This window comes from Lampris incognitus, chromosome 2 (genome assembly GCF_029633865.1).
Source record: "Lampris incognitus isolate fLamInc1 chromosome 2, fLamInc1.hap2, whole genome shotgun sequence".
Lineage (NCBI taxonomy): Eukaryota > Metazoa > Chordata > Actinopteri > Lampriformes > Lampridae > Lampris > Lampris incognitus.
The window spans coordinates 84,550,172-84,577,742 of record NC_079212.1 but is presented as its reverse complement, the minus strand read 5'-3'; the positions used below and the strand labels follow the sequence as shown (position 1 = coordinate 84,577,742).

The following is a 27,571-nucleotide window of genomic DNA, read 5'->3' as shown; positions in this document are numbered from 1 at the left end:
AAAGTTAAACAATCCCATCCACTGAACATGCATGTAAATATTTTCACCTCTCAAGTTTTTTGCAACGGCCATCGTGACAAGATCCTAAATGCGTGGTGACATTATCTACACACCATAACTTTCTTCACTTCTTCTACCAAAAGTCAGCTTACTGGGGACGTGCTCCCTGGACAGAAGCACCTGCAGGGGTCTTTCACCAGCTCACGTGACAGGGCAGATAATCAAGACTCATGCTGCTGGTACTCTGAAGTCTGGTTTTGTTATCCCTTCAGTGGGTCTTCCAGATCCACGGGAGTCTACTGAGAAGACCTCGCGTCAGCGGTCTGCAGGTGCACGTGTTCCGAGAGTGAAGGCGTGGGTGTGTGTGCGGTTCTGCTCGACATACAAACACACAAATAACACTGCGATTAAAACAGCTTTTATTGATCTTTGCAGTGATGGTTTGTTGCAGGAACGGAGGAAAAACAATCACAACAACATTTTACTCACAAGTCCATTCATCAAATCAATACATCTGCACATTCCACTCTGTGTTGTCTGTCCACATTTTCTCAGTTACACTTCCCACGTCAGACCACTTTCACATCGTCCATACTCTCTTTTGTTCATTTACATCCACATTAATCCTTTCAATACAACTCACTGTTTTATGTAGTGGAAAAGATTATAATAAAATGAAAGGCACCCAGGTGACTCGACCAGTTAGCGCTGCACCAGATGCCCGCAGTGTCCTACAAGTTTCAGTCCGGGCTGCGCTTCGTTCCCACCCTCTACGTCAAGTCTTTACAGTCCTATGTCAAAAGAAACGACCCCTGCAGCAGGTCGACATCAACTGCAGAGGTGTTGTCTGAGACGCTGCGTGGCCTGCTGCTTATTACACCCTGCTACCGCTAGGTGCCCCCCCCCTCCACACACAGCAGGCTAGCAGTACAGAAGGACTATTTTCAGACACCACACGCTTACTGATGCCATTCAGCACGAACATGGCTACGGACAGTTCAACGACGACAGACTGGAATAAGAGTTTGACATTAACGCAGATCGAGGCAGGATTAACACGAGAAAACAGACCTACAGGAAGGAACGACAACACTACTGCTCCTCTAGGATACAACAAATAACGGCATCTGACGCTGTGCCGACGGAGCTTTCCAATCAATCCCCCTTTGTTCAATTTCATATTCAAGAAACAAGGACTCCATCAGGTGAGAGGATCTGCAAGGGTTATACGTAACAAAATAAAATAGCCCGATATCCCGCGGCATGACCCCAAGTCTCAGACGCCTTGAGAGGCAACGCACCAAATGAAAGAAAAAAACAAATCATTTACATTAGGTCAGGTTCAGACTTAGATGACATATCTCATCACTGCATCTCAGCTGTTCATCTGAGGCACGTCCTCCTCTTTGAAATACGGGTGCTGAAGGGCATTCAGGGCAGATATTCTCCTCGAAGGGTCAAAGGTCAGCATTTCCTGTGAACAAAACATGAACGGTAGACAACGGCTTTATCAGTAAAGGTGCAAAAATTAAAATCCACATAACTGACACTGATATTATATGTGCACTGGAGATACAACTGGTTGTCAGTCTTTAATTTTCTAAATAAATTCAGCTTACAGTGTACTTTCTATCCATCTGTCAAGTTTTTACAGTAACTCCTAAAGTAGAAAAACAATACAAAGCTAGAAATTACTTCCAAAGTTAGCAATGGCTATGTTATATTGTTATGATATAACATGTTATGTTATATAACATATAACATGTTGTTATATAACATATCTAAACATGTTACATATATATATGTTGTATAACAATATCACATATATATAACATGCTATATTTGTATGTTATTATATAACAAATATAGTGTTATATAATAACATACAACTATAACATGTTATATAACATATACGTTATATATAACACAACATTTTATATTTGTTATTATATAAAGTTATATTTGTTATATAACATACAACTATAGCATGTTATATATACATGTTATAGTTATATTACATTATATATTATATTATATGTATTATATATTATATAACATGTTATATTATAGAACATATTTTATAAGTTATATTATAACATATATAACATAAAACATATATGTTATATATGTTATAAATAATATGTCATATTGTATATTATACATTTACTAGACTATGTTTCATTGCTGGTCCATGAATTTTAACAAATTCATTTCTTCAGTTCTTATAGTCATCATGTAATCTTGTTGCCTTGGCAACAGTCGCCACAAGAATTTCCAGTGTTCACGTCCAACATTCCAGTGGCTAACGTTGATATTCATCAGACAGAGCATGGAGAAAATACTTCATACTTTTGTGACTTAACTCTAATTTCAAGACTCTTGAGTGCTGAAAAGTCTACATGAACGAGATGAACCTTCTCATTATACAACAGTCCTTACCAGCAGCAGTTGTGCCCCCTTCTCATTTATCTCTGGAACAAAGTCTGTGATTGGACGGGGGAACAGAAGGGGGAAGTTCTTCCTTGAAATTGTAACATCAGCTGGCCACTCTTCTTCCGGCGGCAAGCCGATAACTCTGAAATGACGCACAAAGTCCAACCAGATAGACGTCATGATCAACATTCAGGAGCCAGAATCCATCCATCCATCCATTATCCAAACCGCTTATCCAGCTCTCGTGGGGGGTGGGGGTGGGGGGGTGGTGCTGCAGCCTATCCCAGCAGTCATTGGGCAGCAGGCGGGGAGACACCCTGGACAGGCCACCAGGCCATCACCAGAATCCACTACTCTTTAAAGCCAATTAAGTAGGGAAGGGCATCGTTAAGGTTTTAATGGTACTGCTACTATTACCGATACTGCTTATTGATCAGGTACTTTAATGGTACTGTTATTAGTTCATTGTTATTTTTTGAAGAGAAAAAACAAATTAAGAACAGAATTAACATTGCTTTACTTTATGTCTGGACAGAGCGTTACTTTTAACCGTTAAACCATGTGTAGGTAGCTCATCTAGTTAGCTCCATGTGGTGTGGGCTGCAGGCATAACATCCCTGAGGTGGATGAGCTACGAGCTAGGCAGTCCAGCACTGCACCTCTCTGCCTGTATGTGACGCGCTCTCTCTAGATGTTTTGAAATACTGCTTGTGTTTCCTCCCTTACCTGCAAAAGACTTGTTGCACTTGTGGCAACGAGCATTGTCAGTATGGACTCTAGTGAAGTGTATAATATAAAGGGGCGTCCGGGTAGAGTAGCGGTCTATTCCGTCGCCTACCAACATGGGGATTGCCAGCGCGAATCCCTGTGTTACCTCCGGCTTGGTCAGGTGTCCCTACAAACACCATTGGCCGTGTCTGTGGGTGGGAAACTGAATGTGGGTATGTGTCCAGGTCGCTGCACTAGCGCCTCCTTTGGTTGGTCAGGGTGCCTGTTTGGGGGGGAGGGGGAACTGGGGGGGGGGGGGATAGCGTGACCCTCCCACGCGCTACATCCCCCTGGTGAAACTCCTCACTGTCAGGTGAAAAGTGGCTGGCGACTCCACATGTATGGGAGGAGGCATGTGGTAGTCTGCAGCCCTCCCCGGATAGGCAGAGGGGGTGGAGCAGCAACTGAAACGGCTCGGAAGAGTGGGGTAATTGGCCGAATACAATTGGGGAGAAAAGGGGGGGGGGTAGAGATAAGTGTGGAGACATATAGAATACTTACTCAAATATTTTTCCCAACTGGTCCACTTCTGATGCACCACAGAACAAAGGTCTAAACAAAGAGACTTGAGTGAGTTACATGTGTCAGCTGATGGTGACAAGTTGCGCTTTGCTGATCATTGTTTGTTCAGTTTCTATCTGTGCAACTGTCAAGAGAGGTCTGATGACATTCAGATGTGGGGCATTGACTGATCACACACAACATTTCAAACAACCCAGGCTAATAAAAGCTGAAGATGGGCAAATTGTGTGTTTGCCCATCTTCAGCTCATCCAAGTGTAGCAGCAATAATTTCAGCAAGATCTGATGAGCACATCACTCCTATGTTTAGCATCTTTACACTGGCTGCAAGTTAATTTTAGAATTGACCTGAAGATTATAATGATTACTTTCCAGGCTCGGCTGGGGCTAGCCCCCAGCTCCATGAATGACTTTTTAACTCCTAGTGAGCCAAAACGCCCTGAGATCTTCTGATAGGGCCCTCCTCCCAAACCCAGATTAAAGCCCAAGGGGACCGGCGCTCTCTGTAAGGGCCCCAGAGATCTGGAAAGAGATCCAACTATTTTAACATGTGAACCTCCCAGACCTCCTAGGACAACAAACGCTGTTCTGCTGACAGTTCCCACAGTTAAAAACCAAACATGCTGCAGCAGCATCTAGTCAGCATGCAGCTCACAACTGGAACAAGGTACCTGAGGTCAGATTTGGCCCAGGCATGAGTACAATTAACTCCAGGTTAAAACTTTTATGTTCACCACTGCATTTCACTAAATCAGTGTTTCCCAACCCAGTCCTCAAGGAACCCCTATCCTGCAGATTTTCTTTGCAACCCTGAATAGGTACCTGTTTGTAGTTATTCAACCAATCAGCAATGAATTATGTCAGATGTTGCACACCTTGCATAATTAAGTGCCGTGAGATCATTGGTTGAGTAAGTACAAGCAAGGCTATCTATGCAGGGTTACAATGAAAATCTGCAGGATAATGGTTCCTTACACTTTAACTCTGTTTGACTCTTCTTCTTTCAGCTTGTTCCCCGTCTCTCAGGGGTTGCCACAGCAGACTGACAAGACCACACTGGATCATTCGAGTGCCGTTTGATTATTAGGTTTTTTTTATACTCCATTTAGCCATTAATTTCTGTTTATCATTCTTTATATTATTCTTTTAATATTGTTTATTTGTATTTTGCTCCTTTGTCTCTTTTGTGACGTCTTCCTGTGGTTCTCTGTAAAGCACTTTTAACTGCCTTTGTGTATGAAGCGTGCTGTATCAGTTGCCTTGCCTCACGAACTCAATTGCATCGTTTAAATCTCTTAAATCCCACTTTTAGAGAATTACTCGTATTCACTAATGTGGTCTTCAGGTCTGCAGCACCATGTTCTTCATGATTCTATCAGCTTCTCTTGTGCTTTTACTCCTCCGCTTGTCTGGCAACTTTGTTTTGAAAAATACTGCAGTGTTATTACTGCAACTACTACATTTGCCTCTTTTATAATAGTGAACTTGCTTTCTCTGGATCACCATTTAGAAAAGTTTGTCATTGACAGCACTGGGGTTCTCGAACCCTGGGTCACCATGGCCTTCATACAGATGAATGCAATACACTAATCCCACCACTAGATGGCGCGACACTGTAAATGAGGCGTTGTATAGACTGCCGTCTCAGGGATGAAGCTGGACCAATCAGAACGGGCTTCCAGGCATACTTCATGACATTCATGATGTCATGACCGCGCCGGAAAACAGGGAAGTGAACAGTAGAAAGCAGCATGGAAGCCAGCGAGACGGTGGTTAATGTTATATTTTTATATCTTGAACTTCAGTCTCTCTTTCAAATCATACAACTCAACGCAGACTGAACCATGTTCGAGCGCTGCTTGAACGAAGATGGATCGAATTTGTGGCTGAGATGGCACACAAGCTGGCATAAAGTCACCGGCGCGATTTTATGACGCGCTGACAATGGTGCTACATCATTGCGCAAATCAGCGTGTCCACCCGGGTGTTGCGTTTACATCAACGCCAATCGGAGGTGGAACCAATAAATACCCGTGACTACTGCAGAGTCACTTGACCCGGGAGTGAATTCCGATTGTACCCTTTTACACCGACCACCAAAGGCGGATGTTATCGGATGTTAGCGGGTTTTTGGCCAGTGTGAAAGGGGCTTTAGATGATGATGAAACATATCTGTTGATAAACGTTGTGTCCACATGACCTGATTCAACCTTCTGTGATCTAAAACTTGAAAAGGTGCGACGGCATGTGTACACATGTGTACACGTGGCTCTCAAAAGCACATGGTTACTGCTGGTGTATATGGTTTGTAGGTTAAATGATCATGCATGTTCATGAACACATGTTCTGTTCATAATGTACTGCACCTGTTTTGTATGGTTTATCCTCACATGATCTAGAATCTATCTTGTATTCGTTGGTTTTGTTAACATATTCAGTAGAATCTTTAAACTTGTAATGAATTTCAGCTCTGGCTTAAGTCATCACTGGATTTAAATCACATACTTCTTCTGGCTTAAGTCATCACTGGACCTAAATCACATACTTCTTCTGGCTTAAACCATCACTGGATCTAAATCACATACTTCTTCTGGCTTAAGCCATCACTGGATCTAAATCACATACTTCTTCTGGCTTAAGCCATCACTGGATCTAAATCACATACTTCTTCTGGCTTAAGCCATCACTGGATCTAAATCACATACTTCTTCTGGCTTAAGCCATCACTGGATCTAAATCACATACTTCTTCTGGCTTAAACCATCACTGGATCTAAATCACATACTTCTTCTGGCTTAAGCCATCACTGGATCTAAATCACATACTTCTTCTGGCTTAAGCCATCACTGGATCTAAATCACATACTTCTGATGGCTTAAGCCATCACTGGATCTAAATCACATACTTCTTCTGGCTTAAGCCATCACTGGATCTAAATCACATACTTCTTCTGGCTTAAGCCATCACTGGATCTAAATCATATACTTCTTCTGGCTTAAGCCATCACTGGATCTAAATCATATACTTCTTCTGGCTTAAGCTATCACTGGATCTAAATCACATACTTCTTCTGGCTTAAGCCATTACTGGATCTAAATCACATACTTCTTCTGGCTTAAGCCATCACTGGAAATAAGTCACATACGTGTTGGACTTTCCCCAGTTTAAAAGTTACAGCTGCAACCTCATTAAACCTGGCTCCACGTAAACAGCTGTCCTTATTAAAAACACTGATGTTAGCGACGGGCGTTGGTAAACATCGGGACACAGAGAGCCATGGACATCAACAGCTCTGACAACGATTCCAAGAGGATAAATTCTGAGTCTCATCACCAGCCAGTCAGACTAGCTTGGTCTAGTCAGAAAGGCACGAACTGAGGAACCCTCTTGGATGAGAGGTGAAACGTCTTCACGGATATATACCAAGTCCAGCTGCACTTGATTAAACTCCTTTGGATAACACTGATGTGTGTGTGCCTCGTGTAACTGCCTGTGCTCCATCTCACTCACTTGCGTCTAAATATCTCCGCGAAGATGCAGCCAGTGCTCCATATATCCACCGGCGTGGCGTATGTGGACTGCAGGAGGACCTCAGGAGGTCGATACCACAGAGTCACCACCTGAGAAACACAAGTACAGTCCCTCACATAAAAATCAGGCAAGTAAGAGGACAAAAAATTGTGCTTTGCTTTTCTTTTTTTGAGGGGATTTACCCCCCCCCCCTTCTTCCCAATTGCACTTGGCCAATTACCCCACTCTTCCGAGCCGTCCCAGTCCCTGTTCCATCCCCTCGGCTGATCCGGGGAGGGCTGCAGACTACCACATGCCTCCTACCACACATGTGGAATCGCCAGCCGCTTCTTTTCACCTGACAGTGAAGAGTTTCACCAGGGGGATGTAGCGCGTGGGAGGATCACACTATTCCCCCCAGTTCCCCCTCCTCCTGAATAGGCGTGCCGACCGACCAGAGGAGGCGCTAGTTCAGTGACCAGGACACATACCCACATCCGGCTTCCCACCCGCAGACACGGCCAATTGTGTCTGTAGGGACGCCTGACCAAGCCGGAGGTAACACGGGGATTCGAACCGGCGATCCCCGTGTTGGTAGACAACGGAATAGACCGCCACGCTACCCAAACGCCCACCTTAATGATTCTTTAATTTAAGCTGTTTGGAAGAGCAACAAGCTTGTGAAAAGTTCTTGGACAATTAGCAGTAACAGTGAGGAGGACTGTGTTTAAATAGTAAACATCTGTGAGCATTTTAAAGAGCAGCTTAACCCTGTACCACCCCCCCTTTATTATGAGTTTATCACCATCTTGTTTTATTATGAAGAAACATACACCTCTCTTTTCTTTACATATTTAAACAGATATATGCTTAATCATTATAACAAGGAGAAAACACAAGACACAAGACATTCATCTAAAGTTTAAAACAGATAGACAAGACAGAGGAATAGTTTTCCTCCTCTTCCTTGCTCTGGCCTCATTTCTATCCTCCACCTTACCCTTCTTCCTTTATCTCCCTTGTCCCCCATCTGCGTCTTTCCTTCCAACTTTTCTGCCACTCGTTTCATGTTTCACTCTGCCTTTTCATTTCTCGCTCTCCTCCTCTCTGTATTCACTCAGCAACCTTCCCCCTCTCCCTCACTCCTTCTACCCTATCCACCCATTCCCTCACTCCTTCTACCCTATCCACCTATTCCCTCACCCCTCCTACCTTATCCACCTATTCCCTCAACAGCCTTCCCCCTCTCTCTCTCTCTCACCCCTTCTACCTTATATACACCCTACCCTCCCTCCCCCACCACCACCTCCTCCCCTGGGTATTAAGAGACAGGACTGACTGGCTGGCAGTCGTCATCAGGCTAGGTGGGTTGCAGTTACTATAGTTTTGAAATTGTCATTAGTTTTTATTTTTATTTAGCTTTTCAGTTTGTTTTTTTAAATTTCAGTTTAGTTTTAGTTAATTTAAACAAGTGATTAAGTAGTTTTATTTTTATTTTGAGGAATTGACTAGTTTTAGTTTAGTTTTAGTTTTTCGGGTATTATGAGGAAAGCCTTGATTTATACAAGCTGAAACGGATGAACGAACACATGACACCAAATATGGGTTACAAAAGCATTGTTTATTAAAGGTACCATATTGTGCAAAGCCATTTTATTATTTTATTTTGTAACCATTAGCAATGCTGAGCCCACAGCAGAGCTCAGTAATTATCACCTGGAGCTAAATCAAAAGCCAAACCTTACATGGTCTGCATTAATAGCCAGAATGAAGTTGTGGAACAACCATAATACACAAAAACAGTTTCAAAAGATGTGAACCTCTAGAAACAAGGTAAAATGTTTCTTTTTTTAAACCTTTAAGAAAACACATCACGCGTATTCTTAGACTTAATGAGCAGCATGTCAAAGATCCCCTCCTTAAAACAAATAAAAGTCAAAATTAAACTTCCAGAAATCCAAATTTCCAGGACCTTAGGGGTGAAGTGGTGTGAAAGCAGAAGGGACGGTGTCATTTGTGAGTCTCCATTGTTGAGATGACTAACAAAACACACACATATACACACAGGAACACACAGGCACACGTACCACTCCCACCACATATCTTTAGTCAAGTAACTTTTTGTTCAGGGGCACTGAGTAAATCTGAAGCCACTGGGGCAATTCTTGGATAGATAGCTTCCCTTGCCCTCCAAAAATCCAGTGGGCTGTCACAGACAATTCCTTGCTGGATCTCATCCATGTACCTTGTCATCTCACTTGATGGCGAGTTCATGACATTATTGCCTGACCTGCTCCCTTCCAGGCAGGACGCAAGATAGGAGTATCTCTTGAGGGCATAGGGCACTGGTGAGGCAGTTTCAGTGGCCCTTGGGGCATTTTCGTCTGTGGTTGGATGACACTGTCCTGCTAGGATCAGTACAAAGCACTGTGCTGCCTTCTGCAAAGATTTCAGTTCTGGTGAGTGCAGAACAAATGACACACTGGGGTCCACGAGGCAGAATCTTGCTGCAGTGGCATCGAAGCTGCAACAGTCAGGGTTGAGAATGCCAGCAAACCTATCTCTCAGAGACCTCAGCAACAATTGAGGGACAGGCTTCAGAACAACAGTGGTGGAAAGTAGGTGTGCCTCCAGGTTCAAAAGGCATGGCACAACATGAGACAAGGACTGGCCGTCATTCTGGAGCTGGTCAGTGTGCACAGCAAAAGGCTCAAACAATTTGAGTAGCTTTTCAAGCTTTGCCCAGTCACTTGTGAGGACAGTGTCCATACTCAAGTCCTACAGCACCTGATTGAGTTCTCCTTTTGTCTCCAGCAGTCGTTTGATCATATCTAGGGTACTATTCCAGCGTGTGCTGCAGTCCTGTATGAGAGTTTTGCCACATCTTCTCACCATTTGCAACAGATGACTTCCGTACAGCATGAACCAGATGTCTTGCCTTCAGTATGGTGGATTCAATACCTGGGTGCTTCATTGCATCTTTTAGTGTGAGCCGCAAGGTATGAGCCAGACAGGGCATTCTCTGGAATTTGTTGTTCTCCTCATTCTCCAAAAGGTTCTCCAGTTCTAAAAATCACAAAAATCTAAAAATAAATCTGAAAACACAGACTTATGGAAACAATCAAATATGTAGACATCTTAAATACAAAAACTAGTTTGTTAGCTAAATACACATCCTTACCAAAAACCTTCTCCTCTGTATCTGACAACTCAGTGTCTGTGTCGTCAGCCTCCGTGTCCATACAATTGGGTTTACGATTGAGAGTCGGTGCCTTGAGGATCTTCCACCTGTCCTCCTCCGTCTCGTAACAGCCGTATGGCCTTCAAAATGTTGCTGCCATTGTCGGTTATGACTAGCAGCACTTTGTCGTCACTTATGTCCCATCTTTCCAACGTCAGGTCTGTGCAGCGGGTGATCGACTCGCCAGTGTGTGGATGATCTAAACGATGTAAATTTAACAATACATGCTGTGCCTTGCCGGTGGGAGGGTGGTAAAAGCAAGCAGATATTCCAAGAAATGCTGCTGTCCGTCCTCATTTGCTCCATCCATCGACACACAAAGTCAATCTCCTAGCCTCTCTGACAATATCTTTCAGTTTTTCGGTGGCCGTTTTAATTTTTGCCCCCATTAGGCTGTTAAATCAGGCAGACCCTGGAGTTCCAAACCTGCGCTCTAACTATCGGCAGAATTGTTTGAACCAAGTATTGTCGCACAGTCTTGTGGAAAGCCCACTGTCAATGAACATTTGAACCATTGCCTGCTCACGCTTATGATGTTCCTGTGTGGTAGCACACCATGTACTGTCCTGTGAAAAGCACTGAGCTAAGGTTTGCTGTGTTTGTGGAGGTCTTGATGTGGTGCATCTGTCTGACTGTGAGCTTACGTGAGCCGTCTCCTGCTCCGTCAACTCCTGGAACTTTTCGTGTGCTTCTCTGTGAGAGCTTCTAAGGTGGACTTTCAAATTAGTGGGATTTTTTTCCTTTTATCCCACAAATGTCCCCATCACTCTTCATCACGACACATTTACTTTTATCTACTACGGGGTCATATTCAAAATATTCCCATATTGGGCTGTGACGTTTTCTTCCTGGAACTTTGGCCATTTCTAAAAAAAAAAACGTAAATTGCGCATCAAGCATCTTCTTCTTCTGCATTATGTGGCAGCCGGCATCCGCTATGCTGTCACCTTCAGGAACTAGCCTGTTATCTCAAGAAGTCAAACTGAACAGGACAGTCGAAGCCGAGGGAGAAAACAAAACGACAACGAAAACGAAGCTGATTTTATCTGCAATTCTGTTTCATTTTAGCTCGTTTTGCATTCCTCATTGTAGTTTTTATTTAGTTTTCGTTTTTTTTTAAACTGTCCTTTTTATTTTTATTTCAGTTAACAAAATTATTTTTTCGCTGCTAGTTTTAGTTTTAGTCCTCGTTAACTATAATAACCCTGGTGGGGTGGTTGGGGTGGGGTGGGGGGGTTGCCGGAGTGATCACTATTCACTCTTCCATATGAGGCAGTAGTATCACCGGTCACTGCAGAAATCCACGCTAGTCTCTCCCCTGTAATCTTCATGACATCGCTACCAGGTCTGGCCACTTGTTCGCTCACTCACTCACTTGTAGGCTCTGAGGTAAGGGATCGATGTCACTGAATTTCATCCACTGCGATAACCTGTAGGCTCTGGCATGGCTTATAGCCTACAGGCCCCCCCGCCAAATAAAGAAATCCAATTCAAAAACCACAGATCCACAACAGACAGACCACCATGTAATGCCCCTTTTCCACTACCTGGTACCGGCTCAACTCGACTCACCCTTTTTTAATTTTCCATTACTGGAAGGTACCAGCATTTTGCTAACTGTTACCACTTTTCTGGTACCACCTTTGTCGAGGTTCCAAAAAAGACTGGCGCGGGTACACTGAGGGGTACTGTTACGGTAATGGAAAACGACACAGAAGTGAAGCGAGTCCAGTCGAGTCGAGTTGAGCCGGTACCAAGTAGTGGAAAAGGGGCATAAAAGTGATGGGACAAGTGCTGCAGCCAATAATGATGGTCCGTTTGATTTAGGCGTGGCTAGGAACCAGCACTGACATCAGTCAAAAGTTTTGTCCATTCTGGTTCATATACCACTCCTGAATCAAATGAACCATCATTAGCGGCATGTCCATCCAGCCAGTTCTTTGAAAATTTTGAGATAATATCTAATGGAACAAGGCTGAATAGAAACACCACTGTTCTAAAAAGCATCCTAAATATCGCAAAAAGCTTCATATGCTCGCTTGAGGTGGTTTTTGCTTTTATCGAAAAAGACTTTGTACTAAATGTCCGACCGAAATGCGTTTGCTGGATTAAAAAATGAAATGCAAACAAAATGTTATCACATAACAGCTGTTTCTTAATCTTAACTGGTCCATCTTTGTCATGGGTGGTGAAGTATGGACAAATAATGTAGGATACCATGTTCACGGTTTTAGTCACCTAAACAGATCTGCCGGATTTTGAAACCAAACTAATTTGCATTCAAGTTTTTACGACTTTAGAAAAGCTCGCTTAAATCTAAATTTAAAGTTGCTGGACAATTGAATGGAAACATATATCTATGTTATGATCTACAGCAGTGTTTATCCTGCTATGCTTACATCCCTTGGTCCCGAGCTCAGCCCGACACTCACAGATGGTTTTTCACCTTCAGATGGTAGCATTAAAGTGCTGTTGGACTCAGTTGCTCTTTAGTCAAAACAAATTGAGGTGAAGACTTTCAGTGAGTTCTTACTACAGGAGTGAGGGCCATGTGGCAGCTGTAGATCCTGGCTAGTCCAAAGTCAGCCAGCTTCACTTGGCCCTGGCTGGTCACCAAAATGTTCTCTGGTTTCAGGTCTCTGTGCATCACACGGTTAGAGTGAAGGAACGCCAGACCACACAGCAACTGTCGCATCAGGTCCTGGAAAGACACACAGAGGCATGTTTCAACTACCAACCCCACATTTGCTGATCATCTATATACATTTTATCAATCTAACGTATTGAACTTCATCAGACTATATGGAACCCTCTTCTGCTATGACATTGATTGGAGAATTGGTAGATCAGCTGTCCAACATAAGCATGGCCACATCGTCATCACGTTTCAGTCCTTTTTGCTGCTCGAGTAGGAACGTGTTCACTGCAACACCGGTTTTCATTGTACCCGGTCAAAAATATCAACCAGAGAATATGGAGAGTATCTCCATCGATGGTAGAAATGCCAGTTAGGGGATGTCCGGGTAGCATGGCGGTCTATTCTGTTGCCTACCAACACAGGGATTGCCGGATCGAATCCCCATGTTACCTCCGGCTTGGTCGGGTGTCCCTACAGACACATTTGGCCGTGTCTGTGGGTGGGAAGTCGGATGTGGGTATGTGTCCTGGTTGCTGCACTAGCGCCTCCTCTGGTCGATCAGGGTGCCTGTTCAGGGGGAAGGGGAACTGGGAGGAGCCACTAGCCACCTAGCTTTGTGCTTACATCTGTGTGAAAAAGTACATTTGATTTTGTACTGAAGACATACTGCATTTACATTTGATGTTAATGTTAAATAATTCCATTTAGAGCTCTGGGTTCTCCGACCCGAGCTGACCTGTTGTTGGTATTACATGTAAGGTTACATCAGGCTATAGTAAACCACACTTATAAGACACACTTATAAAAAGAACAAAATATACAAAAAATGCATTCAATTTAAATGTATTCCAAAGCAGTTTATTTGAATTGTAGTTTAAGTAGGCTCACATAAAACAGGTATAAGAGTGCAAACTGCTATGGCAACTCATTTTTAATCTGTTAATTGACTTAAGTCCCTTTCACACTTGAAAGTGAACCAGAGTCTGGTTCTGGTGCTTTCACATCTGTTATTTTACAGTCATTAGGTTCAGGACTTTTGCTTTCATACCAGCGGACCTTGACTTTAACTTTTGGCTCGTTGTTGCCGCCAGGTGCGCTTGTTGTTACCAGGTGCGCTCGTTGTTGCCAGGCGCGCTCGCTGTTGCTAGGTGTTACTGTTTGTGTTTGTTTTATCACTTCCTATGATTGATCCGAAAGTCCGAACCTTTGATTTCACATTAGACATTCATGAACCTTGGTCTGAACCGAGACTACCTCCTGAGCTTGGACCAAAGACCGAGTCTTTGATCCCTGTACCCTGGTCCAAGAGGTTTCAGACCTGGCAATCTGGTTCGGACTTTTCTGGAAAGTCTGAAAGTCCGGACTAAACAACATAAGTGTGAAAGGGCCCTTAGAGTCAAACTGTGCTTTTATCCATCCATCTATTATCCAAACCGCTTATCCTGCTCTCAGGGTCGCGGAGATGCTGGAGCCTATCCCAGCAGAGTCATTGGGCGGCAGGCGGGGAGACACCCTGGACAGGCCGCTAGGCCATCACAGGGCCTAAATCACAGTATCATCTGCATATAATTTAATATGACAATCGGAGCCTATTTCTGGGAAATCATTAATAAAAATGTGCTTTTATCCCTCTCCAAAAAGTAACTTTTTTTTTACAAAAAGAACTATCCTGTAGTCATTTCACATTAAAATGCCAGAAAGATTTGTATTTTTTGTTGGTGAAAGACATAAAACAACACTGACTAAGTGGTGATGTGTAAAACCAGCTGGAAACAGGTTACTCCTGACTGACCTGGTGTTGAGGTGTCTGGTGATGTACAGCCTGCCTGGCCCTGCAGCACTGACCCTGTTCCCTCAAACCTTCACCCATGTGTCATGTCTGCTGTTTTTATTCTGTAAGCATCAATTAAATCAAATTGTGATAATGAACTGGATAAAGTGATGGAAGATTATAAATGTGGTTCTTCACTTATTCTGTCCAGTGTGAAACCTGCAGTGCAGTTCCAATCCCCACCCATGTCTGTGTGTTACTCGAGAAAAATTATATCTAAATGTCCCTGAGCGCAAAAATCAAAAAGTATCGCTCTCATCCACCTATCTCTCCATCCATTATTGTTTGCATTATTCTTCCGCTTCCGGTGTCGGAAGATGGCGGCGTGAATTCATTTTTGTAGTGGCCTTACCCAGTACCATCCATGCAGTGTCTTAGTCCACGTCTAAGTTTTGTCTTCGTTTGATGGCTGGGAGAGCTGGCGCTGGATCAGATCAGCTGGGAGAGCGAGGCAGGTTAAGCTAACTGCTAGCCCATGCAGACCGGCAGTTCCAATAAAACCGAGGGCGGTCTGGCGACGGCCTCACCTGGCATTGACTGTGGTGTTTTTGACGTTGTCGTGAAGAGTGCGGGGAAGGTGTGTCGAGGGTGTCTGGCTGGGAGAGCTGGCACTGGATCAGCTGGGAGAGCTTGGTCTGCTTCGTCCGGTGGGCCCGGGGACCACGGCCCCTACCTGGAGCTGCGCCCTCTGCGTTTACGCCTTGGGTGGTCTGACAGGATGCGGAAGCAGGGCGGGTTAAGCTAACTGCTAACCCATGCAGACCAGCGGTTCTGACAGTCATCCTGGCTGGCGTTCGTTCCCTTGGAAAGTGATTTTTTTGTTTAGTTTGGGTATGTGTTAATTTGGGTATGTGTGTTCTTGTAGTTTTTGGGTGTGTTGTCTTTGTGTTGTACTGCTGTGGGCTGGGGGAAATGGCATTTCGTTTCATTTCATGTACGCAAGTGCATGAAGTGAAATGACAAAGTGTTCCTGATTTCTGTTCCTGTTTTTTTTCTCAAGATGGTGACGTGATTTCTTAAATGGCAATGCTTTTTCCTCTAATAAATGAAACCGTACAGGTTTTTGCAGTGCTGTGACAGTTTTGAAAAATTTAGTTTTGTTCGAAATACAATGCCAAAAGCTTCATCCGAAAAAAAAACTGATTTCCTCCAAAGTGTACAGTTCACTGGTTGGTCGCTGGGAATTTGTTACCGTGCCGTCCGAGTCAAAATCGTACTCCATTTCATCATGGTCCTCCTTCTCCTGGCTCTTGGTGACAAGCTGGTCCGCCGCCACCTCTTGCCCGGCTCGGCTGCAGCAACTGCCGGGGAGGGTGCACACACAGCAGCACCACTAACTCCACCCACACTGGGTCCCTCCGATACAGCTACGACATCACCTGCGGCCAATTTTATCTTTCTCCGAATCACTGTGGAGTTTAGGAAACTCCAGGTTTACATTTTGTGGGGTTTCACTCGTTTCCTGGTGGCCATCGGCCTCATTACCCCCCTCCGCGTCCTTGCTACTCCCCTTCCCTGCTTCAGCCGCCTCCGCTTCCCACTCTCTATGCGGGCAAGCAGAGCACTTGTGTTCCATGTCCCCGAACTCAAAACACTTCATACTACCTGAACTTGGCTGTTGAGCTTAAAACTGCATTATTACAAGCCCCAATTCCAATGAATGACATTGTGTAAAACGTGAATAAAAACAGAAAACAATGGTTTGCAAATCCTTTTCGACCTGTATTCAATTGAATACACTACAAAGACAAGATATTTAATGTTCAAACTGATAAACTTTACCGGTTTTTGCAAATATTCACTCATTTTGAATTTGACGCCTGCAACACGTTCCAAAGAAGCTGGGACAGGGGCAACAAAGACCCGGAAAGTTGAGGAATGCTCAAAAAACACCTGTTTGGAACATTCCACAGGTGAACAGGTGAACTGGAAACAGGTGAGTGTCATGATTGGGTATAAAAGGAGCATCCCCGAAAGGCTCAGTCGTTCACAAGCAAGGATGGGGCGAGGTTCCCCACTTTGTGAACAACTGCGTGAGCAAATAGTCCAACAGTTTAAGAACAACGTTTCTCAACGTACAACTGCAAGGAATTTAGGGATTTCATCATCTACAGTCCATAATATCATCACAAGATTCAGAGAATCCGGAGAAATCTGCACGTAAGCGGCAAGGCCAAAAACCAACATTGAATGCCCATGACCTTCGACCCCTCAGGCAGCACTGCATTAAAAACCGACATCATTGTGTAAAGGATATGACCACGTGGGCTCAGGAGCACTTGGGAAAACCATCGTCAGTTAACACAGTTCGTCGCTACGTCTACAAGTGCAAGTCAAAACTCTCCCATGCAAAGCAAAAGCCAGATATCAACACCACCCAGAAACGCCGCTGGCTTCTCTGGGCCCGAGCTCATCTGAGATGGACTGACGCAAAGTGGACAAGTGTGCTGTGGTCTGACGAGTACTCATTTCACATTGTTTTTGGAAATCATGGACGTCGTGTCCTCTGGGCTAAAGAGGAAAAGGACCATCCAGATTGTTATCAGCCCAAAGTTCAAAAGCCAGCATCTGTGATGGTATGGGGGGTGTTAGTGCCCATGGCATCATGGGTAACTTGCACATCTGTGAAGGCACCATTAATGCTGAAAGGTACATACAGGTTTTGGAGCAACATATGCTGCCATCCAAGTGACGTCTTTTTCAGCGACGTCCCTGCTTATTTCAGCAAGACAATGCCAAGCCACATTCTGCACGTGTTCGACCAGCGGGGCTTCGTAGTAAAAGAGTGCGGGTACTAGACTGGCCTGCCTGCAGTCCAGACCTGTCTCCCATTGAACATGTGTGGCGCATTATGAAGCGCACAATACGACAACGGAGACCCCGGACTGTTGAGCAACTGAAGTCGTACATCAAGCAAGAATGGGAAAGAATTCCACCTACCAAGCTTCAACAATTAGTGTCCTCAGTTCCCAAACGCTTATTGAGTGTTGTTAAAAGGAAAGGTGGTGTAACACAGTGGTGAACATGCCCCTGTCCCAGCTTCTTTGGAACGTGTTACAGGCATCAAATTCACAAGTGAATATTTTCAGAAAACAATAAAGTTTATCAGTTTGAACATTAAATATCTTGTCTTTGTAGTGTATTCAACTGAATATAGGTCGAAAGGATTTGGAAATCATTGTATTCTGTTTTTATTTACGTTTCACACAACGTCCCAACTTCATTGGAACTGGGGTTTGTACATATTCGCCCAACCTCAGTCCAATATCCGATGAGTAAATTATGTCAGTATCGGCACCCAATACCGACACTGGATCGGACCCAACTCTACTGTATACCATAGTAGGACCATGGCTACAGTGTAAAAACTCAAGTAAACCACAGTGAATTTTCGTAAGGGGTCCTTTCCACCAGTTTTTTACACTGGCCAAGCAGTGGGGTGACCTGTTTGACACACAGCCTTGTTTCTATGTATAAAGGCTCGTTTTCACTCAGTTCTTACTTTTATGCGTTCAGGAGGTAATCCTGGTGCTGGGGCCTTCTCGAGGTAAGTCTTGAGGTCTTGGTCCACATGCTCAAATACTAGGGTGACCTTGGTCTCCTGGTCCGTCCTCGTAATAGCACAAACATCCATTAGCCTGCGTTGTACAACACATAATACTTGGTTCATTCACCATGTTATCCACAGGTAGGTTTTGTTTTTTTTACAGGCGGTTGCAAAAACACATTATTCAGCTGTGAACAGGCTCATAAGCCTTGATATCTTTTACCTGACCACATTGGGATGGTCAAACTGCTCCAGCCGTTTTAACAGGGCCACCTCTCTGACTGTGGAGACAGGGAGGCCGTCTTGGTCTGTCTGGACACGCACGCTCTTCAGCGCCACAAACTGCCCGCTCTCCATGTCCCGAGCCTTGTACACGGTTCCATAGGCGCCGCCTCCTATCTCTGCAACTGGCTCATACTGGAGACTAGTGCCTTGGGCCATGGCCAAGTTTAACAACACACTGGGGAGACACGGATAAAGACAAATTAGTCAACAAAAATGAAATTAGAACAATTGTCAAGTAAACATTCTACTATTTTCAGCATTTTCAAAATGAAAAATCCATTGTCCAAATCCACTTTCCACAGCCTGTCCATTCATATACAACTACTTTGGCCAGCCTGTCCGTTCTTTGCACAACTACTTCTGCTGTGTTGGCAGCTCACCACAGACAAGGCAGAAGCTTCGGGGAAAAACTCAGCTTGTTTGTCTTCTTCCCTTTGTGTCGCGATTACTAAGACTTCCTGTTTATGGGCCCGACACACCAAACTGACTAGTGGTGACGAAGGCCGACTGTTGCGTCGCCTTACATCACCTGCCGTCTGAGCCAAAAAGTAGCACTTGAACACACCGCAAAGACTACAGCCAACTAGCATGCACTGATTCACTAAGCTGAACAGCCAATCAGAGAGATCTCTGTCGCCGACGGGCTCCGCCCATTCAACATGCTGAATCAGCCGAAAAGCTGCCGACTAGTACCGACGGTGCGGGACACACCACAAAAACTAGAGTCACAGACGCTCACCGACGGCACGACATTGACCGACCATCGGCCCAGTGTGTCAGGGCCCTATAATCGCTCACGTTTCATTAACGGACAGCTTCTCGGCCCACCTTGGAGTTTAGCTAGTTTGGAACAGGTATAAATGACTTGGCTGTAATGACCAGTCCCACATGGGCAGACCAAGTGCTGATGTGAAGCATGCTGTTCAGATTTAATTCGTGGTAAAGCCACTTCCAGGACTTCTCCATAGGCTTGGCAATACTTGGCAAACCAGTTTATTTCACTCACTATGCAGTTTTGATATATATTTGGTACATTTCAAATCTATACTCTTAGTATGCCATGTATATTCATGCACTAACGCGAGTAAGATTGGCGCCCTTACAGTTCCACGGTGATGGCTGCTAAACCAACCACCCGCCACCTTCACTCCCTCCATGTTGTCAACTTGAGATATAAAAGGAAACTAATAACAAAATAGCCTGCATAAGGGTTCAAATAAAAAGTAAATTCTCTCACTTTTGGATGTCTCCACACGTATACTATACCTAGCTTTATAAAACCACTTTTACAGCGTTGCACATTCTGGGATAACTGCTTATGAGAGGGTGTTATTTTACCTACAACATTGGAGAAGATGCTGTTAAAACCTCCCATCAGAAAACTGACCCTTTACTGTCTCAGACATTGAATTAAAAACCAGTTTCATGAACTATGCGATGAGACCAAAAGACATAACTGAGACATTTGAGTCCTATGGACACTTACTGATTCAGAAATAAATTCTGAGCTCAGTTTGACCTTATCTGACAACATTATCTAAAATGTCAGACAAAGAGGAGATGGACTAATTAATTAATTAATTAATTTTCCTTTATTGCTCCCCTTGGGGAAATTTGGTTACTGCAAATGAACCCATTCTAGCTGTGATCTGTGTAGCTAGGAGCAGTGGGCTGCCGCCTTCATGCAGCGCCCGGGGACCAACTCCAGTTCTTTTTCCATTGTCTTGGTCAGGGGCACAAACAGGAGTATAAACCCTAACATGCACCTTTCTCTTTGATGGTGGGGGAAACTGGAGCACCCGGACAAAACGCACTGCAGACATGGGGAGAACATGCGAACTCCTCACAGAGGACAACCCCCGAGGTTGGACAACCCGGGGTTTGAACCCAGGACCTTCTTGCTGTGAGGTGACAGCGCTAACCACTGCACCACCGTGCCACTCAGATGAAATTATGGGCAAATCTCAGAGGTTGATGTAAAAGTGACCATCAAAAATCGTAAAAATAATGAAAGCCCAGGTTTGGACGGCTACCTCAGCAAGTTTCAATGAGACTGTCTTAGATCAGACTGCAACAATATTAGTAATGTAGTTTACAAATGTATCTGATTCAGGAGAACCCCCCTATACATGGAAATAATCACTGACTACCATTACAAAGAATGCAAGGATCCTACTGACTATAGCTTGCATAGATAGACCTACGTCACCTCTACAAAAGGATTTCAAATTGCTTAAATAATAAGGAAAAGTTACTAGAAATATCATAGAGCTTAATCAAACAGTTGGCCATCTGTCTTGTGTCACAAAATGTAATATTTTCTCTGCACAGCATGAGAATATTGCTTCAGCCCTCCATGTACATAAAGCCTTCGATTGTGTTTCTTTTCCATATTTATTTCAGACTCTGTGTTTCCCTGCGGTCCGGTCTTCTTCAGATGTGTTCAAATTCAACCACATATGCTAGGGTCAAGGTAAACTGACATCCTCAGCTTTCTGGATTGGAAAAGGAGACCTCCTGGGTTACCGCCTAAGCACACTTCTCTTCACTATCAGTATTCAATCTTTTGCCCAACTGATTAGATGCAAATACTAAGAAGGGGAAAAGTGGTTAGATGGAGTACATAAAATATCAAACAAGTATATTTTATTATATTTTATGTTTTCTGATGCTACCAATGTAGCGAATTTGGGGGGCACCCCGGGAACTGCCGCAGCCAGGACGCGAATCCGGGTCTCCCGCATCACGGGCGACTACGTTAACCAGTCGACTAAAGGGTCTGACCCATTAGCCAAGGGCTAGTGAGTCTACTTATCCGTGCATGTTACACTACCCCCGCCCCCCTTCAGGAAGCGCGTCCCCGTGCTTTAGCATATCAGCTCCCTCACGCCTCTGGGCGCACGTGCTTCCGATGGCCTCAGGGTCTCACCATCCCAATTCTGACACCAATGTAACGAATTCAGGGGGGCAGTCAGGAACCGCCGCAGCCAGGATACGAACCCCGGTCTTCTGCACCATGGGCAACTACCAAAGGGTCCGACCCTTTGGTTGACTTTGATGTTTGATGTGTGGTCTATATTCGATGGAGGATAAATACTTCAGTACGATGCCTAATGAACTGTATCCAAGTATATGGATATTATCCAAATTATGAATTAGACGTAAGCAAGAACTAGTTCTCCTCACTTTACTTGCCTGGCGAATTTCAAGTGGCCAGCGGGTGGAAGTAAATATTTGGGCATCAGTTTCTCCACACCTTAAAAATGTACAGAAGGTGAAACACTACATGTTCTGATCCCAGAAGCTACTGTTTTACAGTTGGAACATCTTATTTCAAAATTCATGTAGTAAAGTACAAATCTTTGGTAAAATTTAAAATCCGTTACAATTACAAAAAGAGCAGCAAGGCCTTGGCTTACTTACATCTTAAGATGGTACTACTGGGCCTCTCCACCTGAACCGATAAAGACATGGATAAGGATAAATCTAAATGTTAGGCAATAACCAATTGACCTTTCGCAAAGTACCGCCCAGAACGGTGCTTGTCCAATCCTACCTTAGCAACGGTTTCTATGTGAGGGAGGTCCGTCAAGCTTTCAAACACACAGCAAAATGCTGAAACGGTGTGCCTATGGGATCTGCAAATCGGATACTAGATATGTGAAAAGTTTGGAGGAGTGTAATTTTCTTTCCCTTCCCGAAACCGAGAACGCAAGAAGCGCATTGTCGGCAATGGATTTGGCAGCATAGCAGACCCCATGGCCAGCTTAATCCATCCAAAATCAACAAAAATACCTGTCTGCTCCAAGCTAAGCTTGCTACTAGCTATTATTGATAGCTAATACAGCTAACATATTATTACTGTTACTTTTACCCACACAATGGTTACCATTATCAACGTATTACTGACTAACAAAATAACATTATTAATGTACCTGATGAACGTAACCAGCTTAGTCTGTGGCCAGAGATACCTCATGTAATGATAGCTAATGCTAGCTAGCCCACTAACATAACCGTGTTATGCTAGTCACAGGTTAGCCAGGCTCCACCTTTCATTTCAGAGCATCAAGACCCGCGGGGAGGGTCGGCTGGGATGGTTTCTGGCCAGTCTGACCTCCTCATATCCGGCCTATTTTAAACGTTTCTCCCCCTCTGGGAGCTCCAGGTGGGGACCAGCCATACGGAAAAGTCATCCCGCCCGCGGGGGCATCTCGTTTGCCTTATTTTGTTGAAAATACTGGTTCTGGTCCAAAGGTAAAAAAAAAAGAAGTCACGGGGCGGTTCCCCCGGCCACGGGGCATGTCCCTGGCCACCCTGCGACCCCCAGGAGCCCATACAGTACCCCCAAAAAAGCCTGGATAAAAGAACGCCATGGGGAACCTTGGCCAAAATCAACACTACAATATGGTGATGTTGACAATGGATTATTAAAAATATACCAATAATAGCTGAAATATGTAATTTACCCTACAGTGCAAGAACACAGTGGGTCCACAATGTGTTTCAGAATTAGTTGATGGGGTTTCTCATTCTTTGATTGCGACTGGTAAGTTTTACCCTCAATTACAGTCACCCCTGGCAGCCCGGAGTCCACGCAAGTCAGTTTTACTTTTAATATTCTGAATGTATCCCGCCACCGCATACTGTAACCCCGTCTGCCTTTCACGGGACGATATTAAGGATGAATTACTCCAAAATACATCACTTGTTTTCTCTGGGAATGTGCTGATTTCTTCCTTCATGTTTTGGTGTTTTCCAGCTACTTCCTGGATGGTTCTGAAATGCTTGAAGGGCATAGCAATAGTAACTAAGGGGGGCGGGACTTTGCGAAAGGTCAATTGTACTAAGGCCTTTTCTTTGTAAAATTACAGCTGGTGAGTGTGTCCAAATCCATGGGTTAAACATACACTTAATATTTGGAGAAAGGTACAAAGTAATCTCCACCTCCCAAAAGGTACATCAGTCTTATCATAACATTGCATAACTCACTGATTTTCTTCCATTGCGCTTAGATTCAGGCTTTAGAAAATGGTTCCACAAAACTTGTAATATACAGGCCCACACCAACTGCTTACGAGAAATAAAATCAAACCTTTTCTTTACTTCTATTATTTGCACTTTATAGATCTTTAATTAAATACCTCAAGTGGGACACCATTTGTCTCTCAGCTGCATGGAGAGACTGTCAGGGAAAGGTTGCAGAGAGGTTCTCTTTACCCGTTAAAACCGTAAAAACAAAGCCAAAAACAAATAATTGCTAGAAAAATGAGGTAAGTTATCACTTAACTGTTCACATACCTTTGGTCTTTTCTTAAATCTACTGTTCAGTGGAATTATGTATCTGCATTATAAATAATGTATTAAAGGGCTCCTTGGTAAAAAGACTCCAAGATTGCAATATTATGGGTGATCTTTGAATTGTTTAAGTTTCCAAATCTCTTAAACATATTGCTGATCACTGCTAAAAGTGAAAAACTGCCCACTGGCTTGATGGTAACAGTCCAGGTACGGACTATGGAGCAATTAACATGCAATTATGATCAGAAATATTTGAAGTGGGGCATCCGGATAGTGCGGCGGTCTATTCCGTTGTCTACCAACATGGGGATCGCCAGTTCAAATCCCCGTGTTACCTCCGGCTTGGTCGGGCGTCTCTACAGACATTGGACGTGTCTGCGGGTGGGAAGCCAGATGTGGGTATGTGTCCTGGTCGCTGCACTAGCGCCTCCTCTGGGCGGTCGGGGTGCCTGTTTGGAGGGGAGGAGGAACTGTGGGGAATAGCGTGATCCTCCCACGTGTGAAACTCCTCACTGTCAGGTGAAAAGAAGCGGCTGGTGACTCCACATGTATGGGAGGAGGCATGTGGTAGTCTGCAGCCCTCCCCGGATCAGCAGAGGGGTGAAGCAGCGACCGGGCCAGCTCGGAAGAGTGGGGTGATTGGAAGGGTACAACTGGGGAGAAAAATCCATTAAAAGAAAAAAAAATTATTTGAATAATGTGGAAACCCTTTATAAACCAGCCAATACAGCTTTTCAAATCCAGTGCAAGAGGAGCGGAAATGGTAAAGAGTTGCGGCTCCAAGCTGAATAAGGTCTTAAATATAGGTTTATTGAAATGTAGTTTTTGTTTGTTGTTGTGTTGTCGTGATAGTGAGAGCGTGGTGGGCTGTGATGGTGGGGCAACACCAGAGACAGGACTGAGACTGGATTGGGCTGCAGGGAGCGCCGCTGATTGTTTCAAATGTGAGGAAACACTTGACAACATAACTGCTTTCACAAATTGCCACTGCAAACAACAATTGATAAAATTACTGTTATACAACAGCTTATAGACACCAGTTGAAAACCAGTTTATAAATAAACGGGGGCGTACATAAGTCTTCTTCTTTCAGCTTGTTCCGTTTCTCAGGGGTCGCCACAGTGGATTTTTCCATTTTCATCGGTACCCTGTGAGGGCACCGCACCAATGGCGGCCGTTGTTGACCTGAGCCTCGACCGACCCGGTACGGTCTTGTGAATCCGCATACTGATTTGGCAAAATGTTAGGTGGGATGCCCTTCCTGACACAACCACTAAAGCTATGGACCCTCGGGGGCGCAGGTAAAGCGCAGGATGCCATGCCAGCATTCATGCACTTGCGCCCATGCCTGTCGCCATCGGGCCCATACATAAATCTTTGTTTTGAGTTATAGTGTAATAAATAACACAATATCAAATGGATAAAGATAATGGACAGACATATGCTTGTTTACTTTATATTTCTCTTTTCTTAACACCATCAATTCCGAGTTAGTTTTGCATTCACGGGCTTAATTTTGTACGCAAACGCCAAACACCCAGCTACTGTAGAAAATAAAATGAGTTTCACAAGAAGAGGGGAGAGGAGTGCATGATAAACATGCTCATGTTAGATGGACAACCTACACCAGTCTCCTCACATGTTCTCAGTTGGCGGATGATTTTATGCAAAGTATCTCACAGTAGAGTCAGCAATTAGCAGACAGGCGTGTGCGTCGCCGTGGGCCATGTGAAGAAGCATGCCACAGCCACGAGTGTGCTTCATGTCAACTACAATCACTGTGGATGCACAGTGGGTGGATCACCAACACGGGAATAATTGGGGATTCAAATGGCAAATTAGCCAGACAATGCCACAGATCAGTATCACAGTCATGCTTAGGGCCACCTATGGATTAATGCAGGCCTGGCAGAAGATTTAGGCCTCTTAGAGAAGGTGGCTTTACTGATTTAAGGTGGGGCTGGGCCAGGAAATACAGCAGGCTGTTCTGGTGGCAACAGAAAACAGCACACAGCCCATCATCACTTGAACAGGAGGAAGATTATAAAGAGGAAATGTGCCTCGTTCTACAGAGAATGTCAGCAGGTTAAGACTTCCTGGTGTGGGCTGCTGGAAAGCTCTGTGCCCCAGCGGTGTCCAGCGGGTAAGACACCGGTGCACGGTACCGTGGCTGTGTGTGTGTCCGGCTGCGGTGCACAAGATATTCCAGTGTTGGTCAGGTTGTGTGCAGAGGCCTGCATGGCATCACATGCAGCCCTCAGCCACAAAGGGCACAGGAAGCGGTCGCCTTACAGTCCCTTCGGTGCACCAAGTATCGGGCCAAGTTCTTGGGACAGCCCTAGGAAAGGATATAATAATACCACACCTAAAAGCATAAGGGGGGAGGGCAAACTTCAAACTGTGCAAAAGTTAAAACCCGATCGCTACGTCAGCCGTCCTTGCAGTTTCGCCGATGTTTGCACGGTTGGTGGACAATAAAGGGACACTTGTCTCCTCCACAAGGCGTCCCGGTGGGGAGGAGGCGGTCTGCACAGCCGCACAACCCGGCGAGCAGCGAGACGAAGTCCCGGCGCTGCTCGGCGGCAGGCGGAAGTTGCCATTTCGCTAAACCGTTCCCATTCATTTCTTATTTATTTATTTGTGTTCCGCAAACGCCGGCGGGATCAGTGCAGGCTATTGGACAGAGCGGACGGAAGCGGGGCAATGGGCAGGACGGCAGGGAGAGTTCCGGCCGACACGTGGTGCGCTTACAACACCGTTCTTTTGTCCATTAACCCCCCCAAGAAAAGTGTTGTGGCACAGGCCACAAGGACTTTCTTGCTAACCTCAACATCCACTGACGTGGCAAACACGACGGCGTGAATCCTTCGTTTAAGCACGGGTGTGGGGGAGGAGGGGAGGCAGATTACCGCTATTAGCCTCAAGTTCTACACTCTTCCCGTAAAAACAAACACGTTTTCTTGCCCCCCCGAAGGGTCACGAGCGGAGCCACACGCCGGCCAAGCTCACAGCAGTGTCGTCCCCTACTTACCCCGGCCGCTCTTCTCCCCGGCAGGCACGCTTACTCTAACATTTTAACCCAGGGCGTCCGCATCGATCTGCTGGTCCAGGAAAACCCGATGGAGAGCCAAAGTCCCTGCTCGCGTGTAAAACCAGATGATGTGGCTACGGGCGGATACGCATGTCGACGTGAAGGCCTCGACTTTTCTTTTTTTTTTCCTAAACGTAATCTTCTTCTTCTTCTTGCGAACGCAGTCTTTTTGCGTAAAGCGGCAGAGTTTGCTTCCTGTTGCTGGACGCGGCTGTCGGGGTGGGGGCGGAGCCAAGCACTCTGCGCCCACGAGAGCGAGGAACTCCTCCACACTGCTCAGCCCCGCCAGCCGCTACACACCGCCCGCTTCACTACCGCCGCACACGCTGCGTCTCCGGATCTCCATCCGGGTCCTCTCTGCAGCTCGTCTGCTGTGCACCCGGCTAAAAGAACACGCCAGAAACC

At 44.9% G+C, this 27,571-nt stretch overlaps 1 protein-coding gene across 2 annotated transcripts; it reads right to left on the bottom strand.

Annotated features, from left to right (window-relative positions):
* Nucleotides 1-27,466, bottom strand: cdk4 (cyclin dependent kinase 4). 2 transcript variants are annotated; one of them, XM_056273043.1, is made up of 9 exons: nucleotides 27,107-27,466; nucleotides 18,713-18,949; nucleotides 18,445-18,580; nucleotides 13,007-13,174; nucleotides 7,233-7,342; nucleotides 3,703-3,753; nucleotides 2,440-2,575; nucleotides 1,331-1,474; nucleotides 1-372 (listed from the first exon to the last, which is right to left on the bottom strand). In XM_056273043.1, exons 2-8 carry the CDS (start codon nucleotides 18,928-18,930, stop codon nucleotides 1,376-1,378), a joined length of 918 nt encoding a protein of 305 aa, XP_056129018.1. In that variant the 5' UTR covers nucleotides 18,931-18,949; nucleotides 27,107-27,466; the 3' UTR covers nucleotides 1-372; nucleotides 1,331-1,375. The 2 variants fall into 2 exon arrangements, with proteins under 2 accessions (XP_056129018.1, XP_056129017.1); XM_056273042.1 differs by lacking the exon at nucleotides 1-372 and having other exon boundaries at nucleotides 409-1,474.
* Nucleotides 27,467-27,571: the final 105 nt, after the last annotated feature.

Excerpts from the sequence above, each read along its gene's own strand:
- cdk4 (XM_056273043.1), bottom strand. The coding sequence starts at position 18,930 with ATGGCCCAAGGCACTAGTCTCCAGTATGAGCCAGTTGCAGAGATAGGA. Across the intron at positions 7,343-13,006 it reads ACATGGCCCTCACTCCTGTA|GTGGTGACTCTGTGGTATCG; the intron begins GTAAGAACTCAC and ends TGTGTTTCTCAG. Across the intron at positions 1,475-2,439 it reads AGGGGGCACAACTGCTGCTG|GAAATGCTGACCTTTGACCC; the intron begins GTAAGGACTGTT and ends TTTTGTTCACAG.